We start from the raw sequence: 25,646 nt of genomic DNA on the forward strand, positions 1-25,646 counted from the left end.
AAAGTGGACAAAAATCCTCATAATATCTCATCTACCCATTGATCAATATAGTATCCAAGTAGTCGAGTTACAATGGAAATCACCTGCTTGGACATCTCAGGAAAGATAGAAGCTAGATATGGGGGACTAGTCCTAGGCAGCTCAACATTCTCAGGAAGGAAATATTCAAATATCTGGGCTCTCTGAGGGAAAGTGAGTTTGTTATACAATTCCATTAGGATTTTAGTAGAAAAAGGGTGATGGGAAGGCTTATATTTAATTTATAGGGTCTGGTAGATGTTGGGTGCTAAAATGTGTCTTTTAAAACTTCTAATTGCCTCACATTAATTATCAACCTGGGTAAGTCTTTTTGTTTCAAGAGTGTACACAATATGTGCAAGCTATAAATCCAGAGAGTAATGCTTTTTAAGTTGAACTATAAAACTTGATACAAGAGTAACTGGATGCAATCATAAATCTCAAGCTGTAACTTTTAAAGGAAATAATACATCTAAGCATCAGGACTTAATCTCAAGAAAAACGATAACCAAATATGAAGTAAGCAATTCAATTGAAAATAACCTCAATCGAGAGCATAGTAGCAATAACCAATCTCTTATTAGCTGATTCAATCTAAATCACACTCAATCTCAACCAAGAGTTCAATAGCGATAACCAAACTCTTACAGCTGATTAAATCAATAGGATTCACTGTCTTAACGGCTAAATAATTTAATCTACAGGAAGCATAAATAGAATCAAATGTCAAAGCTGCGAAGCACATAAGGTCAGAATTAAAGAAAGGTGAACTAACTGCAATACATGAAATCAGAAAATAGCAAACAAGATAAACTAGCAGAGAATGGAAAAACATCAAACCAATTAACCTCGCGTGAATTAGAAAGATATAACACAGAGAATCGTAGTTTGATCCACCAGGGGCCGGGCCCTAGCCACCAACGAATACTGTTGAGCTACTTCAAAGAATACGAATGAACAACAACGTAGATTATGTATTAACCATTAAATTCAATCCTCATTACAGCACGATGTGTCCTTCATAATAACATTATGTATATTACAATTGAGGTCCCCAGTGAAAATTTAAATCCCTCCATTATATCTCCTCCTATCCTATCCTATCTATCTCTAATCTAATCTCTAACCTTTAATAATCCGTCATGAATGCCCCTCTTTGATCTCTGTTCTCATTTAAATACACAGAGATAAGAGAGAAGTTACAACAGATATGACTACAAAATGATTCCCATAACAAAATTGGATTGTTCACAACAAATTGATCAGCAAGATCATATTTGAAATATCTTTCCATCAGCATTCAACAAGAACAGGTCAAATTTGGTATTGCAATTGAAATAATTTGGAAACCAGCCACAACAGTGAATCTGAGAAAAACGTCTTCAGATAACCTTCTGTTTCTCTTAATATGGGCCGAATTTGGGAAAACTGCTCAATACAAAACTAATTCATTTGTTTTGAACAAAACCCATGTTTCGGATTTTCCAGATTCTTCTCCATTTGCTCAAAACATCCAATGCAAAACTGTAACTTCTTATTCCATCGAATTTCTGGGTTGGAATATTTAATGGTGAGCTGGAGATCAAATCTGCAATTTGGAAAATATATTGGAGGCTAAAATGGTGAGTGATGTTACAACAAATTTATTAGTAAACCATCATTGGTAAAATCATGCATAATAATCATCAATTTATTAAAAATAAAGGAGAAGAAATAATATTTATCCATAAGAGCATAAATAATTATAAAATGGAATTATATGATAAACCATAATAAATGACGTGATAAAGAATGATAGAAATGGATGAAATAGGTGTTAAAGAGTGATAATAATAATAATGACAAACTAACGGCTCAACATACCTCCAAACTGAATATATTGCATGTCCTCATGCAACCCAAAGACTCTGTATTAACCAAGCAATAATACAAAAATTGTTCATCCCAACTCATGAAATGGATGGAACAAATGACTTCTTCCTCAAATAATGAATATTCAATTTTAGCAATGTTGATGAAGGCGTAACAATTTTTACATTGACGTTCAACTATATGTATATGAAGTTGCAGCAAAATATGATATAAGTAACAACAAACTTCATTAACCATTTTCTCAAAAACTACAAACTAGATTTTGCTGAAATTTTGCAAGTAAATTTCTACTATATTAATGCTTCTATGATCCAAAAATTAGATCGTTTTGATGCACGGATCATGAGATATAAACAAAATGGCTGTAGGTGACAGTGCATGATTTCTGAAATTTGACAAACTAATTTAACTTGAAATTTTCTGGGTTTGTGTATTTTAATGATACCTCTTTGTTTTCCAGAAATCACAAGAATTCAGTTCATAGTTTTAAAGATATACGCAAATCAATTTATGCACTGTATAAAAATGAAATTGTATGTCTTAAATGAGAAAGAAAGTAGAAAACATCCATCATGTGTAGCAATTCCTCCCCCAAACTGAAGAATTAGCATGCCCTCATGCAATGCTAGAAAACAAATAGAGGTGGTTGCTACAATCTGTTGAAATCTATGCTTGGTGTAAAACAACATGGAATAAGGGAGGTGTTGAGAATGAATAAGAAGAACAATGGATGATAAAGAATAAGAAGGGTATGGTCATAATAAAGGATTAGATGAAAGGAACACTCTCCCAAACTGAAAGATTATATGTCTATGAAAAATGGGAAGTGGTAAAGATGTGGAATGAATGATGATAAATAATGCTCAATGGATTTTCATGAAATTCTCCTAAATTTGTAATAAATCAGAAAATTATGCTATTTTACCTCAAGTTTTACCTCCGGAAAAAATTGTGGAATGACATGTATGGGCTGGCATTTGTTGAAGATCATGTAGGCTAAGTTGATGCTGAAAGTGATGCAAAGAGTGGAATCCAGGCAAGCACATCATGTCTGAACAATTGTTCGCGTTCACGAGTTTCTCAAGCCTCTTCTGTTAGTTGCAATAGTGTGGCCTTGCTGCAAATAGAGTTTCCCCCCATACTTGTTGTTCTCCTGTAAACAAATCACTATTTTGCATGCAAATTTCATGAATCCACAGTTTTAGTTTTGAATAGCAATAGATAAGCCGCATGCAAAAAGTTCAATCAGAAAAAAACTTTTGAATAACCTTCCCCCTCTAATTGGAAAAGGGCGTTTAATGACCATAAAGCATAGGAAAAGTGTTTTTCTGATGGCAAGGCAAGGGAATGAATAGTACAACAGTAAATCAAACAGAGTACACATATCAATGATAAGACTGCAAGATGTATGGTTATAATGAGAGCAAAGTGTGTAAAGATAGTTATGGATAAGAGATAAGATGCTTTGGATCGATGATAAGTTATGCAAAAAATAAAAAGGACAACAATATGCCAAAAAGATGCTTTGTTGATGGTATTCTAGCCGAGAATGATGTGATTGATCGGAAAACAATTTCTCATGTGTAAAGGTCCAAAACTGGGAAAAATTAAGGAAATAACTTCTCTGATAAAAAGAGAGAATAAGAAAAGGGTATTATAGTAATAATTGACGATAAGATATAACTTCAATACCATAAAAAGAGCCTCTGCTGCCAGCAGGCGTCCATAGCCTCAACAGGGTTGCTTTTTAACCCGTATGAGCCAGGATCCTCAATTTATAAATGGAGAGTTCCAGTGTTGTTCTATAGAAGAGATCAGTGTGTTGGTGTGGTAACCAGATAACCACACTGCCATTCACTGGGATGTAGCAAAAGTGTTCAGGCCAGCTCGTGATGAGACCTCCTGTTCAAAGGATATTTTGGTTATCCAGTGGATCATAACCCTGGTGTGGTGGCCATAGTGAGAATGTCACTTCGCTACATCCTTATGAACATGGTAGGTTGGCTCTTGATGAGACCCCCTATCCTCTATCTGTAGGCAAAATTTTGTTGTTATTACACATTTTTATGATAAACAGAGGGAGGCCCAGTACTCCTTAAGAGTAGGGATGGTGGAAGAAGTTGAGCATGTCAATAGAAAAAAAAAATATACCCATAATCTCATTTATTACAGACAAAGAAGATTACAACTAGGAAGGGTGGAACTAGCATGGTATTAAGATGATCAATCAGTATCATATACAACAGAAAACGGTGCAGTAAAGTAGTATATAAATAATTGTGTCTCTTTTGAAAAGAATCTATCATCAAGGAGTTGTCATGTCAAAGATTATAACATAAATGATATTAACTTGCTTTAATAGAATCCATAATTCTTATCCTCATAAAAGTAGTGTACTTCATTCCATGAAAGGGTATCAGTAAAATGTGGTTGAGATGAACTAGGAATAATCCCGCAAGAGGAAGGAAGGGTTCTTCTTGAAAATACTTCCAAAGTGAAGGGAACAACAAAAACACTCGAAAAATTATTGTTCCCTTGAGGGAACAACAATAGAAAAATACACGCAAAAGTGTTGTTCCCTATAGGGAACATCGGTTGTTCCCTGTAGGGAACAACAAAGAAAATGCACATAAAAAAGTGTTGTTCCCTATAGGGAACAACAAAAAATGCACATGAAAAAGTGTTGTTCCCTATAGGGAACAATAGCTATTCCCTGTAGGGAACAACAAAAAATGCACATGAAAAAGTGTTGTTCCCTATAGGGAATAGCTGTTGTTCCCTATAAGGAACAACAACAGCTGTTCCTTGAAGGGAATAGCAGCTGGGAACAACAAAAAAATGCACACGAAAATGTGTTATTCCCTATAGGGAACAACAAAAAAATGCACACGAAAAAGTGTTGTCCCCTATATGGAACAACAAAAAAATGAAAACGAAAAAGTGTTGTTCCCTGTAGGGAACAGTAAAAAAATGCACACGAAAAAGTGTTGTTCCTTATAAGGAACAACAAAAAATACACACGAAAAAGCATTGTTCCCTATAGGGAACAACAGCTGTTACTTGTAGGGAACAACAAAAAAATGCACACGAAAAAGTGTTGTTCCCTATAGGGAACTGTTAGCGCTTGAAATTTCACCTCAGGCTGAAAAAGGTAAACTCCAAGGCAACATCAAACCACTTAGCCTCGTAGCTAGCCCTACGGGGCAGGAGAGGGCTCTCTCCGGTCTATCTCGGCAAAGATCTTCAACGGACAGAGATAACCAATAAAGAACACTGATTTTAGGCTATTAAACTGATAAAAAGGTTTGATTTGGGATTTTTAGGGTTTTGGTGGAAAATTGGGGAAAGGCAATTTTGGGTGCGGGGATTGGACACAGTTTTCGCAGGGGGTTCTTTGGGGCAAGGTAGGAAACTGTATTGATGCCTTTGAAAGATTGGGATGGATGAGAATGACTGGTGAGGAGCTAAGGAGAGCAAGCAATCACCTTGAATTCTTCTTAAACAACTGAAAACATTGATATTAAGCAAACTTAAAGGCAGAGCATAGCAACCATGAATTCTACCTTAACACTTCACTTGCCTAATTTGCAGAAGAAAAAGTAAGAAGATGATTCACATAACAAACTTACAAGTACAAAGAGAAACACACCATCAATACATGTAACCACAGGAATCCCAAAAATGACTGCAAAACCCTGGTCTTCCTTTGCCAAAAATTGCAGAGATACAATGAGTAATACAATAGAAGCTTTCTCCCTCAAGAGTCCAACCATGAAAATGACCAAGAAAGTACATAATATAGGCAATCTAACATCTTTCCTTGCCTCTAGGGGTCGAGCTCACTATCCTAGGAGCTGTTTCAACCAATTCCAAACTGAGCACTAAAATCTAGGCAGTCAAAACAACTTGCCTCTATAAGCTAGGAAACCAATTCATTCATTAAATTTTTGCCTATTTCATGAATGAATCTTCTAGAAGAGATAAATAAGTGTCAAAGTATCATAAAATTACATCATTTACATCAAGGAGGATCAAAATCCACTCCAAAAAGTCAAACCTAGTCAAAACTGCGTTTTGCTGAGCTGTAGGTGCATTTCTGTGAAAATAGCCTGATGCGTAGTGCCCTGAATCTCAACGCGTAGCGCGCCTTTGGGCCTGTTTTGAGGAACTTCCCGGAGTCCAAATGAGGCAAAAGTGGGCTTGTTGGAAAGGTATAGATGTATACTTTCCAACCCAAGTGGAATTTCTAAATTTGGTGACCATTTGCCCCTCCAAAATTGCAATCTCCCAAGACTGCTTCCTGTGTGTCAAAAAGGTGGCAGAAAGTCATTTTTTGCTTGTTTTTTGACCTTCTGGAGGCTCAAAACTTGATGGAATCTCTTGGCAATTGCTGAGAAAGTGTATTTTTGCATGAAAAATCCAAAAATGTTGAGTTTTCATGAAATGGAGTTGCCCATCTTCAGGGTAGCGCGCGGTGCGCTACGCGTTGAGGGCAAAAACCTGTGTGTGGCACAAAAAATTCACAATTGACAAAATTTTCTCCAAATTTCTTGAAATTTGGGCTGGGAGTCCCCAATCAAGTACCATGCTTAGTCAAAGAGGTTTTGGCCAAAATTTGGAGTGGATCGGGCCTTTTTCTCCGTTTTAGTGCTTTTCTCAACCTCCTTGGATCTGGCGATTGTATTTTTGACATTTCTCTAAAACCATGATACCTGTGTAAAAAGTGAAGGAGGTTTTTATTCTTTGGCATGTTGTGGACAAACACCTCTCTCAGTTTTCCAAAATTCATCTTTTATTTCTCTGAAACATATTTTGAGTGAAACTTATCCCGATGTGTGGAACAAGGGATTTTGTCGAAATGAAGCGAAATGAAGGGGATATGGGGCTTCTAAATTCTTGGGGAAATTTTTGGAAGTAGGGAGGGATGTTAGGGAGTAGGAGAAAGTGGAATCGCAGAGATTGAGTGAGGGGAAGGGGTCCAAAAGGGCAAACAACAGGTCCAACCTAGAAAATTGCCAAGTTGTGGCAAGAAGCTAGGGTTTGTGCAAAAATGAGGAATTTGGGGGATCTCAGTGATGGGAAGTGTTTGATAAGGTACATGAAAGATAGGGGAAGGTGTATGAACATCAGGATACAAGTTTTTCCGATGATTTGGCCATCCAAGAGAAATTACCTCCAAAACCCTAGGAGAGGGAAATGGACCTTACCAAGGCACAACTGAAGCATGGATAAGGTGTAAAATGACTCATTAGATACTGACATGATAGTGACAACCCTTTGAATGATGATAGAATCAGCTGAGTAGTGACATGGATTGGCATTTGGGCAACTTTGAAAAGAGTGAAAGCAAACCCTAGTCCTAATGCCTAGTGACCAAATTTTGCTTGAAAACTCTTTGAAATGACAAAATTTGACCGGGACACTCTGAGACCACTTTGTAAGAGCATATTTGATCACTGGAGGAAGGCTGGAAAGACTGACACTAACATTGGCTCCAATGGCGATGGTAGCTCCTTGGAGGTGCCAAGAACGGCAGATCTTTGGGATAGCAGACCAGCGCCTTATCCATTGGGCAATGGAGTCAAAACTCAAACTAAAATGCATGACTGAAAACTGATGACTCGGATGACACAAATTGACTCTCACTCAACTAAAAACTGAATCAATACTTAAACACAACTGACAAACTGGAAATGATGCTCAAAGTGGAGCTTATTCATCAAAACCTACTCTAACAGTTTCATTCATCACCTGGTCAAGTGAAATGAAACAACCAATGCAACCAAGTAAGTATCCCGCCTGCTGGTTGAATTCTCCACAAGTTCTCGCTTATGAATAACAAGAGAGAACTACTGAAAGGAAACTCCCATGACAACTTGGAAACAGATCTGTTGAATGATATGAATTCTCTATCCACCTCCAAAAACACTGCATAAGGATCTTGAAGTTCATGCACACTGGGACTTAGCTCATCCAATGGATTACTTCTCGTTTCCTCATACCATGAATGCAAACTTTGATCTGAGCCTTGTGACGAGACCTCTGCTGAAAATGAGAAAGAAACCGTTTGCCCGATCAAATTCATATCAGCACATGTTTCAAGCTCACATGTAGTCAATGGAGAAAGACTTTGACTGCAAACCTCATCCAAAATATCAGCTATTGGATCATGAAAAACTTGAAAAGACTGCTGTAATGTATCCATTGAAAATGTATGACATCCTTCTAGCTATTCATCTTTTTCTTGAGAGATTTTACGAAGATTCTGCCTTATAAACTGAAATGTTTCGAAACAAAAGGGTATAGAATCTTCCTGCATCATCAAATCATGTATTTCGTCTTCCACAGCTTCATCTGTAATCTGCCCTTCAATTTCATTTGGTGGCTGCAAATCTGATGCTACATGCTGCTCAAGAATTTTGTTATCTGTCTCATCCTCAACATTAACACTGAGAGATTGCTGATTTGTTATAGGCTGTTCATTTGAAGATTTACTATGCAATCTACCCTTCAAAAACTGAAATGATTCAAAACAGAATGGTACGGAGTCACCTTGAATCATTAAATCATGTGTGTCCACTTCCAAGTCTTCAGCTGCAACTTGACAATCAATGGTTTTCGGGGGTTGCAAATCTGAATATGAGAAGTCTTGAACAAAATTTTCATTGCTCTCAAGATGATTCAAATCAAGACTTGTTGACATTTGATTTCTAATTGCATGGAAGTTGTCTCTGATGAACTGACATGAATCAAAACAAAAAGGCAAAGATCCTTCACTTACTTCAAAATTTGCTGCACTTTCCTCGTCAATGTCATAGCTGATATGCATCATTTGATCATTGTACTCGAGCTGCTGTAAGTGAACCTCCTCCGCCCACAAACTAGCTGTTGATTTGTCTGCAATAGTAACTTCTGTTTGGAGAACATAATCATCATCATACTGATCAAAATGAGGCAAATCATCACTATAAAACACATCATCAATCATACATGTCATATCAATAGATCTCTCTTCTCCAAGATGATCTATAAGACAATCATTATCAGATCTATGACAACTGGGATAAGAAAGAAGATGTTTTGGATCATCAACTTGTTCCTTTCCAATCAGCGAGCCATGAGCTTGAACATCATAATCATTCCTTGGGGTGATCCTTTGCATCATCTCTTCTACTGCACTTACCAAAATATCAAGCTTTACCTCTAGAGATGTCGTTTCGGCCAGATCTATGTTTTTCATCTCTTCTTCTTTCAACCTTGCCCTTCGGATCAACAGATGAGCCTCTACATTTACTGCACTGTTTTGCATCTCGTAAAGTGTTGCAATATCCCTTTCTCTCAGCTGAAACTCCATTTCCGGATCAAAGGCACCTGAATAGTGCAAGAGAGCAGATCTAGGAGTAGGCCTTATATCAACTGGCATCGAATAATAAACTTGGTTAAATCTGGCTGAAAACTGTTATATTGTCTCCCCTGGCAATCTTTTCAGTTGGTTATACTCTTCTACAATCAAGAGAAGGTTCTGTCCAATCATCCACCTGTCGAGAAAAACTTTGACAAACTACTAGAAATTTGAAATGCTTGCATCAGGCAGGGCTTTGAACCAACTCTTCACTTTGGCTTGCAAAGAAAGAGCAAAAAGCCTTATACTGACATCTTCTTCATCAACTTCAAAAAGATCTAGAAAAGATTCAAAATTCTACACATGTTGCTCAGCGTTGACATTCTTACTTTCACCATCAAACCTCGGCAAGTATAGATCATAGTTTTTGGGGAAAGCATGAAGAACAGAAGGTAAAACAAGAGGTTTATACCGATCTGGAATTTTACAAGGTGTAGGGGTATGTACAGCAGGTATATAATCCAAGGTTAATTTTAGGGGCGAATAATCGCCCAAAGGCGAAATTTAAGGCTTTTTATATTTTAATGGGGCGAATTTTTAATTAAAATAATAATTTTTTTTTTATATAATTAGCCCATATTTTATTTAAAAATTAATTTATTTTTTTATTTTAGCCCAGGGCGGATAAACTAACCGAATCGTATTTGATCAAAATCGCCCCATTTTGATATTTGCGGAATCATATTTGATCAAAATCGCCCCATTTTGATATTTGCTCCTGGTTTGGGAGAGCAAAATCACCATTTTTTATTTACAGTTTGGGTTTTCTGGTTTGGGAGTGGTTTGTGAGGGTCGATTTGGTCATGGGATGTTAGATTTGTTTTGAAATGGAGGGCGGGGCTTAATTTGTTTTCAAATGGAGGGCGGCTCCCTGTTTTGACGGATTCAGCCCGCTGTTTTGGTGTATATGGCTCCCTGGGTCCCTGTATAAAAATGGTTTTGAAATAGGTTTTTTCATCCTAGTTCACAAATCTAAATGTTCTAGTTAGCAGCAGCAGTTTCGGTGGGATATTCTTGCATTTTTAGATTTCAATCCGCTTATTCTTCTCTGGTTTTGGTATCCATTGTTTCTTGGATTTGAATGGCTCATGCCACTGCAGCAGCAACAACAACAGTCGGTACTTGACCGAATTGTTGGCTGAGCGCGAGAAATTAGGCCCCTTTATTCTCATGTTCGTGTAAAAGGTATATTAACTCTGCTGATATTCAAGCATGGGATAAGTAGCCGTGATCTGCTTACTCTTTTTATGATTGTCTGTGTCCTCCCTTTTGTTGTGTTGTTGAGCTGGAAAGTTATCAGTACTTACCCTAAATATTATAGCATTTGGATGTTTGCAGTCTGCCAGTATCCCAAGATGAATATTGTCATGGAGAAGGCAACTTCCTGCTTCTGATTCCCATGTATTGTTCGTGTTGGAAAGATCTAGGCAATGATTGTTGTATTTTTCATATTTTTCATTCAGCTTGATCTCGGTACAATTGTCTCAAATGTCTTTTATGGTGAGAGGGAGCGTTATAGTCATGTTGCCAAGTATGGGCTGGTTCATAGGGTTGAGTGGGGGAATTGGGTGTTTTCTTGCCTGAGTCATGGGTCAGTTAGCACTATTTATATCAAATGTGGCCTGAATGCTGTTTGAAACTGGAGATACTGATGACCTCAATGATGTGAAAAATTGGAGATACCGTATGGCCTCAATGGTGTTTGTAATCAAAATCTGGATTGAACACAGTGTCTGTATAGACTGTAGTTCAAGTTTTGTATAGACCTTTTGAAAAGTTTTCGAGGCAAGAAATCTGTTGTATTAATATTGTCTGATTTGTAATAGAGAAACTGCTATGAGGTGCTTTGGACTACTTGGGAATGAATTTTTGTCTCAGATGTCGATAGTCTGTACTGTGGTAGACAATAAGATGATTTCTTTTCTCAGGGATTGCAATTGCTTTCCGGAAGATGGGGTATACCTGTTCATGGTACTTCTTTCGACATCAAGTTGATAAACCTTCCCTTAGACTTGAGTTTTGTTTGGTTCTTGTTCGTTGGGTGATGATAAAAAATGTAATATTCATTTGTATTTGTTGATTTTATACTCATGGAACTTGTTTCTTATTGTACTCAGTTCTTTTGATGCAAGAAAGAACAACAGACTAGTTTGAGCTTGAGGTACTTGAAGCGGCAGCGGCTCTCTTCTCAAGCGGTATGTGTTCTAGTTCTCAAGTGTAATATGAGTAAATTTAGAATGTACTGCCGTTTGACAATACTTGTAATCACTTTGAAGCAAATGTGGCCTGAATGCTGTTTGAAACTGGAGATACTGATGACCTCAATGATGTGAAAAATTGGAGATACCGTATGGCCTCAATGGTGTTTGTAATCAAAATCTGGATTGAACACAGTGTCTGTATAGACTGTAGTTCAAGTTTTGTATAGACCTTTTGAAAAGTTTTCATAAGAGGTACTTGAAGCGGCAGCAGCTCTCTTCTCAAGCGGTATGTGTTCTAGTTCTCAAGTGTAATATGAGTAAATTTAGAATGTACTACCTTAGTTGTCATTTCATCATCCAACAACAACTCTAATGTGTTCAAAAAACTTGGCTACCTCCACCATTGTTGCCCGATGAGAGATAATCCTTCTCCCTTCTCCTCTTCATTTGGTTATCCTTTGCCATCATACTAGAATACAATCTCCTCCACAATTGTAGTCTTCATCTCAAGGACTTCACATGACAAATGAGTCTCTCTTTGTGGTTAATTGTACTATACCTTGGGTGCCAACATTCATAATTCTTGTTGTTGAACCAAGCTCTCCAGTTGCAGCAATAAGCTCGACACCTTTGTCTTATTGATTGCATTCTTTGAACAATGTTACTCAAGCCAATCCTTAAACCTTGGATTGATCAACCGATCTCTAAAGAACATTGCATCATGATGTTGTTCATCCCCTCTTCTACAATTTCTCTCTTATAGATGCATTCTTTGATTTTTCAAGGCCTCCTCCTTAATTACATTTGAGGGATAATTTTGCCTCCTTCCTTGTCTTAACATAAACTTGGTTTTGTTATCCATCTTTCACATGGCTGCTAGGATCCATGGTCACTTCTGAAAATTGCTTGCAAGGTTATCTTGGCTTCATTATGCATTGTTTTTTCCTTTTGGAAACTCATCCTTCCTTGAGGATTGTCTAGCATCTACTACCTCAATTTGGATTTCTTGGATCAATTTAGTGCTCTCGTTCTCCTTTTGGACCAGTTGTCCATTCTCCTCATATGCAAAGCATGCATTCACATAAAATTCACCAATTTTAAAAATAAAAGGTTACCTGGCCTCTTCTGATGCCTCCAACATCAAATTTTGTCTTCCTTCCATGCTTTAGGAAGGTACTCCTTCTCTTTCTTCTATTCTTATGACAACTATGAATGATTGTCCCTCTTGAAAATCCTTATCATCTGCATCTATAGACATAGCATCAGTATCATAATCACCAATATCTTTAGCCCCATATGGTATATATGTTACGAGCACTTCTAGCTAACCTCCCATGAGACTTTCATTTATTGTCTCATCGACATCCTCTTTGTGTAGCTCCCTCTACTGTTATGATGCTTTTTCCACCATATCTTCTATCAACAAATCCATATGTTGATTTGAACTCTTTATGCAGTCCATGAGACTCTCTGATAGTCTCTCTTCAACATCTTCCTCATCATCAAGGACTATTCCCTGCTCTGGTTCAAAATAGTGAACTAATTCAACTTTAGGCTCAACAGGTGCTTCATCTTCCTCCCTAGCTTTCTAGCTTTAGGGGCTTCCTCTTAAAATCTTTTTTCTGACAAGTAATTTGGCCTTCTTCCTTAGGTCCCATCTCTACCTTTGGTATTCTCTTTCAAGCCTCATTTTGACTATGTTGAATCTCTCCTTCAACTCATAAATCTCCTTTTCAATTTCTTCTTTACTCATGCCATTTTCCTTGGCATGCTTCTCCCTTTTGTTATGGCCTCTCTTTGAATTATGTCCATCAGTAGCCATCTTCTTTCCTCCTTTCTTGTGAGCTTTCTCTTGCTCATTGTGAGCTACACTCAAGCCCCTTTAACAATTCTTCTCCATCACTTGTTACCCAATATCTCACCCACTTCACCTCAACCTAGGTTTTTGGTATTCCTCTGGTTCCCTCCTCTGGAACCCACTTGAGCATGCTCTAGTCTTCTATGGCTTCTACACTTTTCTCACCTTTTGAGAACTCCACTTGTTCTCTTCTCTTTGAGGACCTCAGCTAGAAACCTTCTATGTTTTGTTTTGTAGCCTATTTGTCGTAAGTTTCTTTCCATACACTTTAAGAACTTTATTGGTCCTCTGTTACCACTCCTTCTACTATTACCACTGTAAGGATTAACTCCTTGTATACATTTAAAAAAAAATACAAACCAGTTACCTACTAGTTCCTTAACCTCTGAGGTCTCAATATCTCAGTTCTTCCTAGCTCTACACTTGGTTGGTACTTCTTTAATATGCTCCAATCCTGTATTCCGTTCTCAATCTCTTTCTCTCCTCACTTTTTTTCTTAGGTTCCTCTTGCCCAAAATTTTCTTGGTTTCTTTGTCTCAACTTTGATGTCTCTTCTTCACGAGAAATCTTATAAATATTTTTGGTTCACTGCAGAAACCTCCTCAATCACATGTCAATCCCCAAGAGCATCAATATTGCTCTAGTACCACTTAATGCATACCTTTTGGCTACTCTCATATTTCCATCATTCAACGTAGTCCATCTCATTCATTCACCTTCCCATTTTTGGCTCTTTCGGTCCCTTTTTCTAGCAGCCTTAACTATGGAACCTTACGTTATGACCCACTAGTCAATTGCTCTATTCCTTTGACCTTTGACATAACAAACAATCTTGATTTTCCCAGATTTTCCACAAGTTCTTTCTCACAGTGACTATACTCGCCCCTGTCTTGCGTTCTAAACCTCCCTACTACCTTCAACACAACCACCCTTAATAAATATCTTCGCATAACCCACTTAGTTGTTCTAGGTCACTAGACAGTTCTCAACCTCCTTAGTTGAAGATTTGTTCCCACTGTGCCTTGAAACCTCACAGAATCTGCTTAAAGTGTGTAATAATTCTCCCAGGCCAAACTTGAAGTCAACACACACACCTGTCTCCTGGTATTTGAAAGCACTCAATCTCAATAATAAAGGTGCTTAGGCCTAACTTTACTCATATTACACTTGAGGTACTTGAAGCGGCAGCAGCTCTCTTCTCAAGCGGTATGTGTTCTAGTTCTCAAGTGTAATATGAGTAAATTTAGAATGTACTGCCGTTTGACAATACTTGTAAGCACTTTGAAGCAAATGTGGCCTGAATGCTGTTTGAAACTGGAGATACTGATGACCTCAATGATGTGAAAAATTGGAGATACCGTATGGCCTCAATGGTGTTTGTAATCAAAATCTGGATTGAACACAGTGTCTGTATAGACTGTAGTTCAAGTTTTGTATAGACCTTTTGAAAAGTTTTCGAGGCAAGAAATCTGTTGTATTAATATTGTCTGATTTGTAATAGAGAAACTGCTATGAGGTGCTTTGGACTACTTGGGAATGAATTTTTGTCTCAGATGTCGATAGTCTGTACTGTGGTAGACAATAAGATGATTTCTTTTCTCAGGGATTGCAATTGCTTTCCGGAAGATGGGGTATACTTGTTCATGGTACTTCTTTCGACATCAAGTTGATAAACCTTCCCTTAGACTTGAGTTTTGTTTGGTTCTTGTTCGTTGGGTGATGATAAAAAATGTAATATTCATTTGTATTTGTTGATTTTATACTCATGGAACTTGTTTCTTATTGTACTCAGTTCTTTTGATGCAAGAAAGAACAACAGACTAGTTTGAGCTTGAGGTACTTGAAGCGGGAGATTCCCCAAATTGGGAGGTGAATCAAATAAACTATAACTTACCCTCTCTAAACCCTAAAAGGGACCAAGCCTTAGTTTGGGAGGATGGAAGCCTATAAATGTCAACCTTTTGGCTTAGTCATGACTCCTAATCTTAAGTCCTTTAACATCTTCATGTGTATCTTGTAATACAATTTTTATCCTATGTATTATGAACTTGGTCACATGTTAGGGTTGACTATTATAAGGTGGTTATGATTAATATCCTATATAATCAAGGGCACTTGCTCGATTTGATTTTGGGCCTTTTACACCACTTTCTTTCTTCTTCTCGTTTCTAGATCATTATTTATTTCTTTCAATTGGTATTAGGGTGTGTATGGTCTTAAGAGCATGCGATCATTGATCAAGCCATCATGACCCATGGCAGCTTTGAAGGGATAAAAGGAAGACGTGTTGAAGCCAATGCTGCCATTGGAGTTTGATTCTTGAATATCATGGAGATTAAGAAGAATTATGTTCCATGCTCAAGGTTAATTACATTAACGTTTTATGTGCTTACTCTACAAATGAATTTGAACAAGTTTTTCATGGAAACCTTTCGAAAAGAGAAAAAAGACCTTGCATTATAGTTTATTGGTGGATTCCTATATTTTCTTGGTTGTTGTTACATGTTGACTATTGGAAGATCTGTTTATATTACTGAGAATATTTCACCTGAAAATGGAGCAGTAAAGGACATATTAACTGTTATACGCTTTTGATTTTTCTGCCTTTGAGAACCTTGTGAGTTGTATGTCATTGAAGGGTGACTTGGTTTGAATAGTTAGCTTTGGAGAGCAGTTAGAGGAAGAAATAACTCAAACCCAAACTCAACAATGGAATTTTTATCAATGTGTCCATTCCAATAGATTATTATTCTAAATCTGGATGATGTGGCAACAATAATTATATATTTTTTGGAATGTACCTCAGTGAATGATCACCTTTTGTAATATTTTAAGTGCCGCTACATAGAGATGTTATTTCTATGCTTAATTAATTGCATTGATGTGCCATAGAGCAATGCAATGCATCTGGATACTTGAAGTCTTGGAATTGCAGAGCAGCATTTGCTTGATTCCTTGGTAGCTGTTTGAAGATCCTAACCAAACTGATGTTTCTTTCAGAATTGTGGTTCTTTGTCATAGTAGTATAGTACGATGTTCCTGAGATTACCTTTGGTTCTGTTCTGAGATCTGTAGAGAATTGTTGAGCAAGGGGAGGATAGCTTCATCTTAAAGCATCCCTCTACCCAACGTTAAGCTTGATGGGGAGAATTATCCTATCTTCAAGTGAAGGGTGCTAAACATATAATTGAAGAATTGATTGTTAAGACTTGTGGAGGGTAAGAAGACAAATTGCACTGTTGCTAAAGAATTAGTAAAGCTTTTGGCGCACAATGAATATGTGCAGTACATTATAAGTTTTACTATTGCAGATCATATTGGTCCTCAAATTAGAAGTTTGATTAGTTCTTGTAAGATTTGGACTAGGATTCTCTAACAGAACAAGGATTCTCTATTCTAGGAAATGACTGTATGCTTTTTAAATGATTGGTTGTGTATATCACTGTTTATACGATACGTATTCAGGATGTGCAAGATCAATTTGGATCAGTTGATGATAGAATTGATCCTAAAGTTCGTAGTGCCACTGTTCCAATGGTTGAAAAAAATGTTTCAGCCATTTGTGACCAGTGTGAATGCCACTGATAAAGTGGCTAACTTTCTTGGTGGAATGTTACTGCAGAAAGAACATCGCTGGAACAGATTCACTTAAAAGAGTGTATACCGAGCACTTACACTGAAATCACTAAGAAGAAAGGGAAGAAGTCTGCATAGAAAAGTTTAAAGGAAACTTCACAAAAAACCTTGAAAAATGATGTTGTATCAAGCAGGGCCATTATTGCAGAGATTGTGTCAAGGCCCATTACCACAGTAAATATATATTATTTAGAACTATGTTGTAATTTTTGTCAGGGTTCATGTTTAGGTTCAACTATCACTGGCTACCCTATTCTGGAAGAGCTTTTGCTCTCCTGAAGACATCTTGATCTAACTCTTCATTCTTTGTTTTCACCTCCATAAAAAATCTCTAGTGGATTCATAAATTTTCCTTTTATTGTGACAGACTATTTTATGTGGTATTGTTGGCATACCTCCTTCAAATGGTGTTATTCCTGAATCTCCAATGCACATGAAAGGCTTAGCTACCCTCAAACATCAGGTACTAATATATTGGAATTATCAATTGCAGCTTCTCAGGGAAAAGACACAATTCAGACATTTTATAGACGAGTAACTTACAAGTACTTTTGTTACAGTTGGTGCTTAGCAAGTTAGTGACAACAATCTGGAAAAGTATGCAGAAAAATTCAACCTTAGGGCAATTATACAGAAACATGCAAGAAGCCTATGAGCAAATGCAGACCCCAATGGTTTATCAGCCTCCACCTGCCTTGGTAATGGTCTTATTTTTGAGTTTGGGTGTTTCATTTTATCTAATTTTCCTCTCCCTTTATTTATTTGTCTTGTCATGTCCCAACCATTTATGCAGGCACTTAAGGAATTGAAAGAGACCACAATTCAGTTGGCCGCAAGTACTGGGAATATGGATGCCCAGTTGATGAATCAATTTTTAATGTTGACAAGGACGTGGATGACCTGCTTCCTGTTGAGGTGAAAGAACAACAATTGAGTAATTTGTTGCAATCTCTGATGGCGGTTGGCTGCCTTGCAGTAATGCCCATCATTAGAAAGATCCCAACTTCTGTGCTTTGGGGTTACTTTGCCTTCATAAACTTGTGTTATTGGTCTGTTTTCCCATCGGGAAAATCAATAATGCAAGGTCAAATCAGTTGTGAATGACTGATGGCATAATGAAAAGGCGAACCTTTACTCAAAAAAATAATAATAGATCATTTTTTATAAATGTAGCTTTAGAATGATCTTGCTTTGAAGTAGAGACTAAAATCAAGGAAATGATAGGAAGCCTACAATGCTGGATTAGTGCTTAGTTCAAATAAGCATGACAATGAGAGGCCTTTTGAACATGATTGTGAGGTTATTGTTGATTCAAATATTTTTTCAGCAGAAAAATAAAGCACGGAGTGAACATTTAGTGCACAAATATCCCCTGTTTTAATGGATGACTAAAACCAGGAGGCTTTACAACCATATATGTAAAGTCAAGTCAATGGTTCTACATGGTTCAGTCATTTAATATACTCAAAACTTTAGCCCAAAAATTAATACAATATAAGTCTACTCTAGAATACAACAGAAGCAAAATAGATCACATATATGCCCTTCCCACACTCATTTCTTCTGCTAATTTTGGACACTGACTACCATTTCAGTTCTGGGCATTTTTGTGGTATTGATGTTTGGCCCAACGGATACCAGCCGAAGTCCCTTCCTTCACCATTTTGGCCCCAACAGACGCCGCACATTTCATCTTCTTGTTAGTTGTTATAATCTGCTAATCTGGTCAAGACCACAGACTTGTTTTTCTGTGTTGTGTCCTGGTCGTTGTATGAATAATCCCACTGCTTAGGCCCATGTAAGCCCAAATGAATTTCTACGCTCATTGGAAGCCATTAATGCAATCAAATACTGTTCACACAGCGCTTCAATATTTCTAAAATAGTTAAATTGATGTTCACTAGAAGTGTAACAGAGGAACTGAAACTATGAACAGGTTGGACAATCATTGTTGATTCAAATATAACAAAAGATATAATTAATGTTTCTAGAGTAGAAGATACATTTGAGTGGAATTGTACTTAGCTCAATTGTAATCGCAGCGCTATGTCTTTATTTAAATTCAGTGACTGCAAAAAAATATAATGGGTGTGGATGGTTTCTAAGGTTGAAAAGGAGATGTCAATATGGTGTAATAGATGGTTATCATCAAGGGGGATAAGTTAGTGCTGGTGAAATCCCTACTTGAAGCCATCCCTGTGAGCAAATGCAGACCCCAATGGTTTATCATCCTCCACCTGCCTTGGTAATGGTCTTATTTTTGAGTTTGGGTGTTTCATTTTATCTAATTTTCCTCTCCCTTTATTTATTTGTCTTGTCATGTCCCAACCATTTATGCAGGCACTTAAGGAATTGAAAGAGAGTACTTTGAGACATTTGAGAAGGAAAGGGCCAGTGAACTAGGTTTCTTTGGTTTTTAGTGCATTTGTTTGCATTCTATATTTGTAGAGATTACATCTTAGATTAAACTTTGAGTTGGGCTCATGCTCTGACCATCAAATCATTTGAATGTTGGGGGTTTTACACCCCTTTAAAGTTTTGCAGCGATCTTTTGATTAGATCTTCAATGTAAGACTTCACGGAAGTCAAAAACTCGCAGGCAGAAAAAGTCCTGCATGTTGTACTGACAATGAGATGTCTAGGGTAGTTTAAAATAACTTCTTGTTTCTTTTGAATAAATCTTCTTGTAATACTAGAGAGGCCACTCAGTTTTGGTGATATTTTCAGTGCTTTGTTTAGTTATGTGAATTCGTTAGATGCAAAACAAGTATTGGTTAATTTCATGAAAACCAATCTGTAGAATTGGAAATGTAAGCATATGTGCATGAATGTAGTAGAGAAAGGGGTACTGTTCTAATTGAAGTGAGAGTGAAAGAGACCTTTTGAAAATTCTATTGTTTCAAGCAGTTGGAACGGTATCAGTAGGAATCAGTATGCAGAAATTAAACAGAATAAATGGGAATCAAGGCGAATCAAGCATTGTATTGCATATCAAATCTAATAAAGTACCAATGATTCTACAGCTCTGGTTAAGTACTCAATAGTGCTTCCAAGGTTGCAGAACTTCAATCTACAGTCATAGATATTGAATGGGTGTTTGCAGTTATATTGATCCTCTGCCAAGAACTCTGCTCTTTTGGACCTCAATTCCCCTCAAATAAAAATGTTATGTTTAATTGGAACTTATTTACATCCTAACATGCAGGTCGATTTCTCCAAGAGAATGTACCTGGGCAACAAATGATATCCAAGTTGAAATCTTAACAATGGAATTAACTAATTATTTTCAATCGATTTCCTTCATTGTTGCTGGTTGATTTTTCCTGGGATTATCGACATCTCATTTATTGGGTTCACCTCACCCTGATTTGAACTTCTTTCATTTGAATCAACTTCATCTCTGGTTAGAACATTTTTTGATTGATTTCATTTTCCAACAAATGTGGTATTTAAGTTACTTTCTTCTTGCAAGTCGATTTTACCGTTATTAGTACACTGCTAGTAGATTTGTTTGACATGATCATTTTCTTCAATTTCAGGGTCGACTAGCTTAATGATAGTGTCCTTTTGCTTCAGCTCATGTTCATTCATCAGTTCTCAATTGATTCTCTCTGTGTTCAAAATGGATTCAAGTAGCTTAGGAATTACATCGATTTCCATGTTCATTCATCAGTTCTCAACTGATTCTCTCTGTGTTCAATGGATTCAAGTAGCTTGGAATTCACATCAATTTCCTTTTATATTGTATTAAAATGTACAGGAATGTCATAGTGGAATTGCTTTCCACAACAATACTTCTTTGTAACTATGGACTTTATCTCAACTCAACTGGATTTCATTTCTAACAAGAGATTTCCTTAATAAATTCCTCTTGACAAATTTTTCTGTTATAAAACTTTGCAAACGCATACCCTTGGTATAGCTCACTACACAAGAAAATTCATTTTTGAAGCATAATTCTTATACTTGCAACTTTCATTTCTCTGTATGGACTTTCTAGAAAATAAATTGCGTGTAAAGAGTCTATATTCCACTCTTGGATTCATTTTGTTCGAGAGTTATGTGAAGGACTAACGAACCTAGTAGTCACAGGACGAAACAAACCCTGAGGCAGTAAAAATTTGTACATGGGTCCACATTTGCTCCCGTTATGGTCCTTACAGAGAGTGCATTGAAGGTAGGTATGTTGCAGTTGGTAGAATATGACGAATGTGCTCCCTTCATGTTCTCTAAGACGACAACTTACAATTATTTGAAAATTTCCTCATCCAAATGATTTTGAATGAGTAATTTCATCTAAATTTAACTGATTTTCAAACTGGGATTTAGTCTTCTTAATTTAAATGATTTTCAAACTGAGATTTAGTCAGTGTTATTGAGGAGTGAAATAGAAACTGATTTTCTCTTGCAGAGAATAACAAGGATTGGTGTGAGCTTATACTCTGCCTTATAGACCTTCAAATACAAATAAGCTCTTGTATCCCTATTTCAATCACATAATTTAAATGAATATAATGTCATTTTATTAGAAAAATGCAATGAGTATGAAATAGATCATCAGAATGGCCACTGTAGCCCAGGCTGGTGAGAACTTGAGTATTTTATATCTGACTAAACACATGCACATGAAAAGAAACATCACCTGACACAGACATGAACAGGATAGAATCTAGATATTAGAATTTTGGGGAAAAACAATTGCGCCTTAACAGAGAGCTTCTTATCCTACACCACACATTTCACTCTTTCAAGGTGGAGTTACAAACTGAACATGCAATGACTGAGCTGCATGGTCACCAAAGTTGTAACACACCCAAAAAAACAATGCTTCATATCGGCTTCTCAATTATGTGTGTTTAGCATTAGTGATATAGTCTCTTCTGAACTTTTATTTCAAGTAGAAATTTGATTAAATTTCAGAAGTGCAAGAAATCATAGAAAACCCTCCGACAGTAAATTGATAGGAGAAATCTTCAAAAAAACCTGGAAGCTGTCCTGTTCATATTGTCCTGGACTTTTCAGCCAAGTTAATATATCTGTAAAGAATACTATTTTATCCTGAGAAAAGATTGACACTTTGTTTATCACCAGATGAAATAAATTAGAAGCAAAACATCAGGTTGGTGACAAATCCAAAACAAGTTGCAAGACTGTAACCCAATCTGCAAAACATCAAAAAACTGATTGTCCCAGAGTGGGATGCACTATGGGAAGTTGTGCTGTCCCATGTTTTACTAGTGTTAGCTTCATAGCACCTGCTTCCATTTCCAGCAGCTCTGTCTTTAAGAGAGCATCGGCCTCTATCTTGATAGTGTTGTCATCAAGAGATTTGTAGCTGATTTCCATTTTTAATCTTTATGGCAGCTGTTTATAGTCCTGTAGGACTGAAAGTATGGATGTTGCAAAGCTTCATTAGTTGTTATTCTTTTGTTTCCATCCACTTGTAACATTTGTTTCAGCAAATCCACACCTTCTAGACACCCAACATTTTTAACAAATCTTGTGAGGGATGGGAAAGGCTTTCCCGGATTTGGAAATATGATATCCAACTGCTCCTTTACAGATTGCCCACGAAATAGCAGCTCACCGATGAACAATTCTGCCGACATGTTATTTGTTGCTTTTTTCTAGACTAGCTCTCACAAAGCATTTGAGTTGTTCCTGTTCCTGGTTGGTTTTTTTATAATTTTATAGACAAGTTCCATGTCGTGGAAATGTGAAAAAAGATAGTGATATTGCCACCATGTGGCTCTTATCATATATGGTTTTATACTTCTTCAAAAAATTCTCTAAGAGTTCACAATACTAAAATTCACTAGGACTTTACAAAGTTTTATTATTTAGTGAAAGACTTGCCAAGTTCTTACAAGATTTTATAATTGAGTAAAATATTCGCCATGCCTGGTGAGAGATTCGCCAGAAAATTATATATACATATTATATTATTGATAAAATCGCCTTCCATTTTTCCTATATACCATGGAGATTCGCCCAATTATTATATTTATAAATTTGGGGGGGGTTCTTAAAATTTTCCCTGATATAATCGGTCTTGGTTGCTTGGGGCTCATCAATTTGAAGATGGTCATCACAAGTTTCGGAAAAAGGATCTTGATCAAGCTCAAAGGTATGCAAATCTTTGGTATTCACAATCTTCAAAGGGAAAGAATCAACTGCAAGCCGAGGATCTCTTCTCAAGCATAGTATACTTTGCAAAGCCTTCTTGACATTCTTGGGAAAAGAGAAGAAATAATTTATGACAAAGAACAAAATGTCTTGGATGAAATTCCAACTTGAATACCTGATCTGTCCATGTTGTCCTTTCATGTTTTTGCTGGTCGGGATCATCCTCCAGTGGAGTCTTTAGATCTGATCTCGAAAATGATTTAGAGTCGCCAGGTGAATGATTTCAGCCTTTCAAGTGTCTGATCGTTGTCCACCATCAACAATCAGATCTGAACTTGATACATGTACTGGGGTAAAATGCAAATGAAGTGCTGTATTCACAAGCTCACGGAGATTGACTGAAGCAGCGTTTATCTACTTCCGCTTATGCAAAGCAAAAGCGTTTCGAAGGCTACCTGGCATAACTTCAGGCTCCGTCTAAGACTTATGAAACAAACACATCAATCCACAAACAAGTTTGTTCTCCCCAGTATGGTTGCCAGTATGTTAGCGCTTGAAATTTCACCTCAGGCTGAAAAAGGTAAACTCCAAGGCAACATCAAACCACTTAGCCTCGTAGCTAGCCCTACGGGGCAGGAGAGGGCTCTCTCCGGTCTATCTCGGCAAAGATCTTCAACGGGCAGAGATAACCAATAAATAACATTGATTTTAGGCTAGTAAACTGATAAAAAGCTTTGATTTGGGATTTTTAGGGTTTTGGTGGAAAATTGGGGAAAGGCAATTTTGGGTGCGGGGATTGGACACAGTTTTCGCAGGGGGTTCTTTGGGGCAAGGTAGGAGACTGTATTGATGCCTCTGAAAGATTTGGATGGATGAGAATGACTGGTGAGGAGCTAAGGAGAGCAAGCAATCACCTTGAATTCTCCTTAAACAGCTGAAAACATTGATATTAAGCAAACTTAAAGGCAGAGCATAGCAACCATGAATTCTACCTTAACACTTCATTTGCCTAATTTGCAGAAGAAAAAGTAAGAATATGATTCACATAAAAAACTTACAAGTACAAAGATAAACACACCATCAATACATGTAACCACAGGAATCCCAAAAATGGCTGCAAAACCCTGGTCTTCCTTTGCCAAAAATTGCAGAGATACAATGAGTAATACAATAGAAGCTTTCTCCCTCAAGAGTCCAACCATGAAAATGACCAAGAAAGTACATAATATAGGCAATCTAACATCTTTCCTTGCCTCTAGGGGTCAAGCTCACTATCCTAGGAGCTGTTTCAACCAATTCCAAACTGAGCACTAAAATCTAGGCAGTCAAAACAACTTGCCTCTATAAGCTAGGTAACTAATTCATTCATTAAATTTTTGCCTATTTCATGAATGAATCTTCTAGAAGAGATAAATAAGTGTCAAAGTATCATAAAATTACATCATTTACATCAAGGAGGATCAAAATCCACTCCAAAAAGTCAAACCTAGTCAAAACTGCGTTTTGCTGAGCTGTAGGTGCATTTCTGTGAAGATAGCCTGATGCGTAGCGCCCTGAATCTCAACACGTAGCGCGCCTTTGTGCCTGCTTTTGAGGCACTTCCTGGAGTCCAAATGAGGTAAAAGTGGGCTTGTTGGAAAGGTATGGATGTCTACTTTCCAACCCAAGTGGAATTTCTGAATTTGGTGACCATTTGCCCCTCCAAAATTACAATCTCCCAAGACTGCTTCCTGTGTTTCAAAAAGGTGGCAGAAAGTCATTTTTTGCTTGTTTTTTGACATTCTGGAGGCTCAAAACTTGATGGAATCTCTTGGCAATTGCTGAGCAAGTGTATTTTTGCATGAAAAATCCAAAAATTCTGAGTTTTCATGAAATGGAGTTGCCCATCTTCAGGGTAGCGCGCGGCGCGCTACGCGTTGAGGGCAAAAACCTGTGTGTGGCACAAAAAATTCACAATTGACAAAATTTTCTCCAAATTTCTTGAAATTTGGGCTAGGAGTCCCCAATCAAGTACCATGCTCAGTCAAAGAGGCTTTGGCCAAAATTTGGAGTGGATCGGGCCTTTTTCTCCGTTTTAGTGCTTTGCTCAACCTCCTTGGATCTGGCGATTGTATTTTTGACATTTCTCTAAAACCATGACACCTGTGTAAAAAGTGAAGGAGGGTTTTCTTCTTTTGCATGTTGTGGAAAAAAACCTCTCTCAATTTTCCAAAATTCATCTTTTATTGCTCTGACACATCTTTTGAGTGAAACTTATCCCGATGTGTGGAACAAGGGATTTTGTCGAAATGAAGCGAAATGAAGGGGATAGGGGGCTTCTAAATTCTTGGGGAAATTTTTGGAAGTAGGGAGGGATGTTAGGGAGTAGGGGAAAGTGGAATCGTAGAGATCGAGTGAGGGGAAGGGGTCCAAAAGGGAAAAACACAGGTCCAACCTACAAAATTGCCAAGTTGTGGCAAGAAGCTAGGGTTTGTGCAAAAATGAGGAATTTGGGGGATCTCAGTGATGGGAAGTGTTTGATAAGGTACATGAA

At 37.2% G+C, this 25,646-nt stretch overlaps 1 protein-coding gene across 1 annotated transcript; it reads left to right on the forward strand.

Annotated features, from left to right (window-relative positions):
- Positions 1-17,103: 17,103 nt before the first annotated feature.
- On the forward strand, positions 17,104-18,107 carry LOC149228522 (putative boron transporter 2). Its single transcript, XM_089375697.1, has 3 exons — positions 17,104-17,450; positions 17,548-17,685; positions 17,781-18,107. The coding sequence occupies exons 1-3, from the start codon at positions 17,415-17,417 to the stop codon at positions 17,904-17,906; spliced, it is 300 nt and encodes a 99-aa protein (XP_089231823.1). The 5' UTR covers positions 17,104-17,414; the 3' UTR covers positions 17,907-18,107.
- Positions 18,108-25,646: the final 7,539 nt, after the last annotated feature.

Source organism: Pinus tabuliformis, chromosome J, assembly GCF_031772625.1.
Source record: "Pinus tabuliformis cultivar Carrire ecotype Pingquan chromosome J, CPIR1, whole genome shotgun sequence".
Taxonomy (NCBI): domain Eukaryota; kingdom Viridiplantae; phylum Streptophyta; class Pinopsida; order Pinales; family Pinaceae; genus Pinus; species Pinus tabuliformis.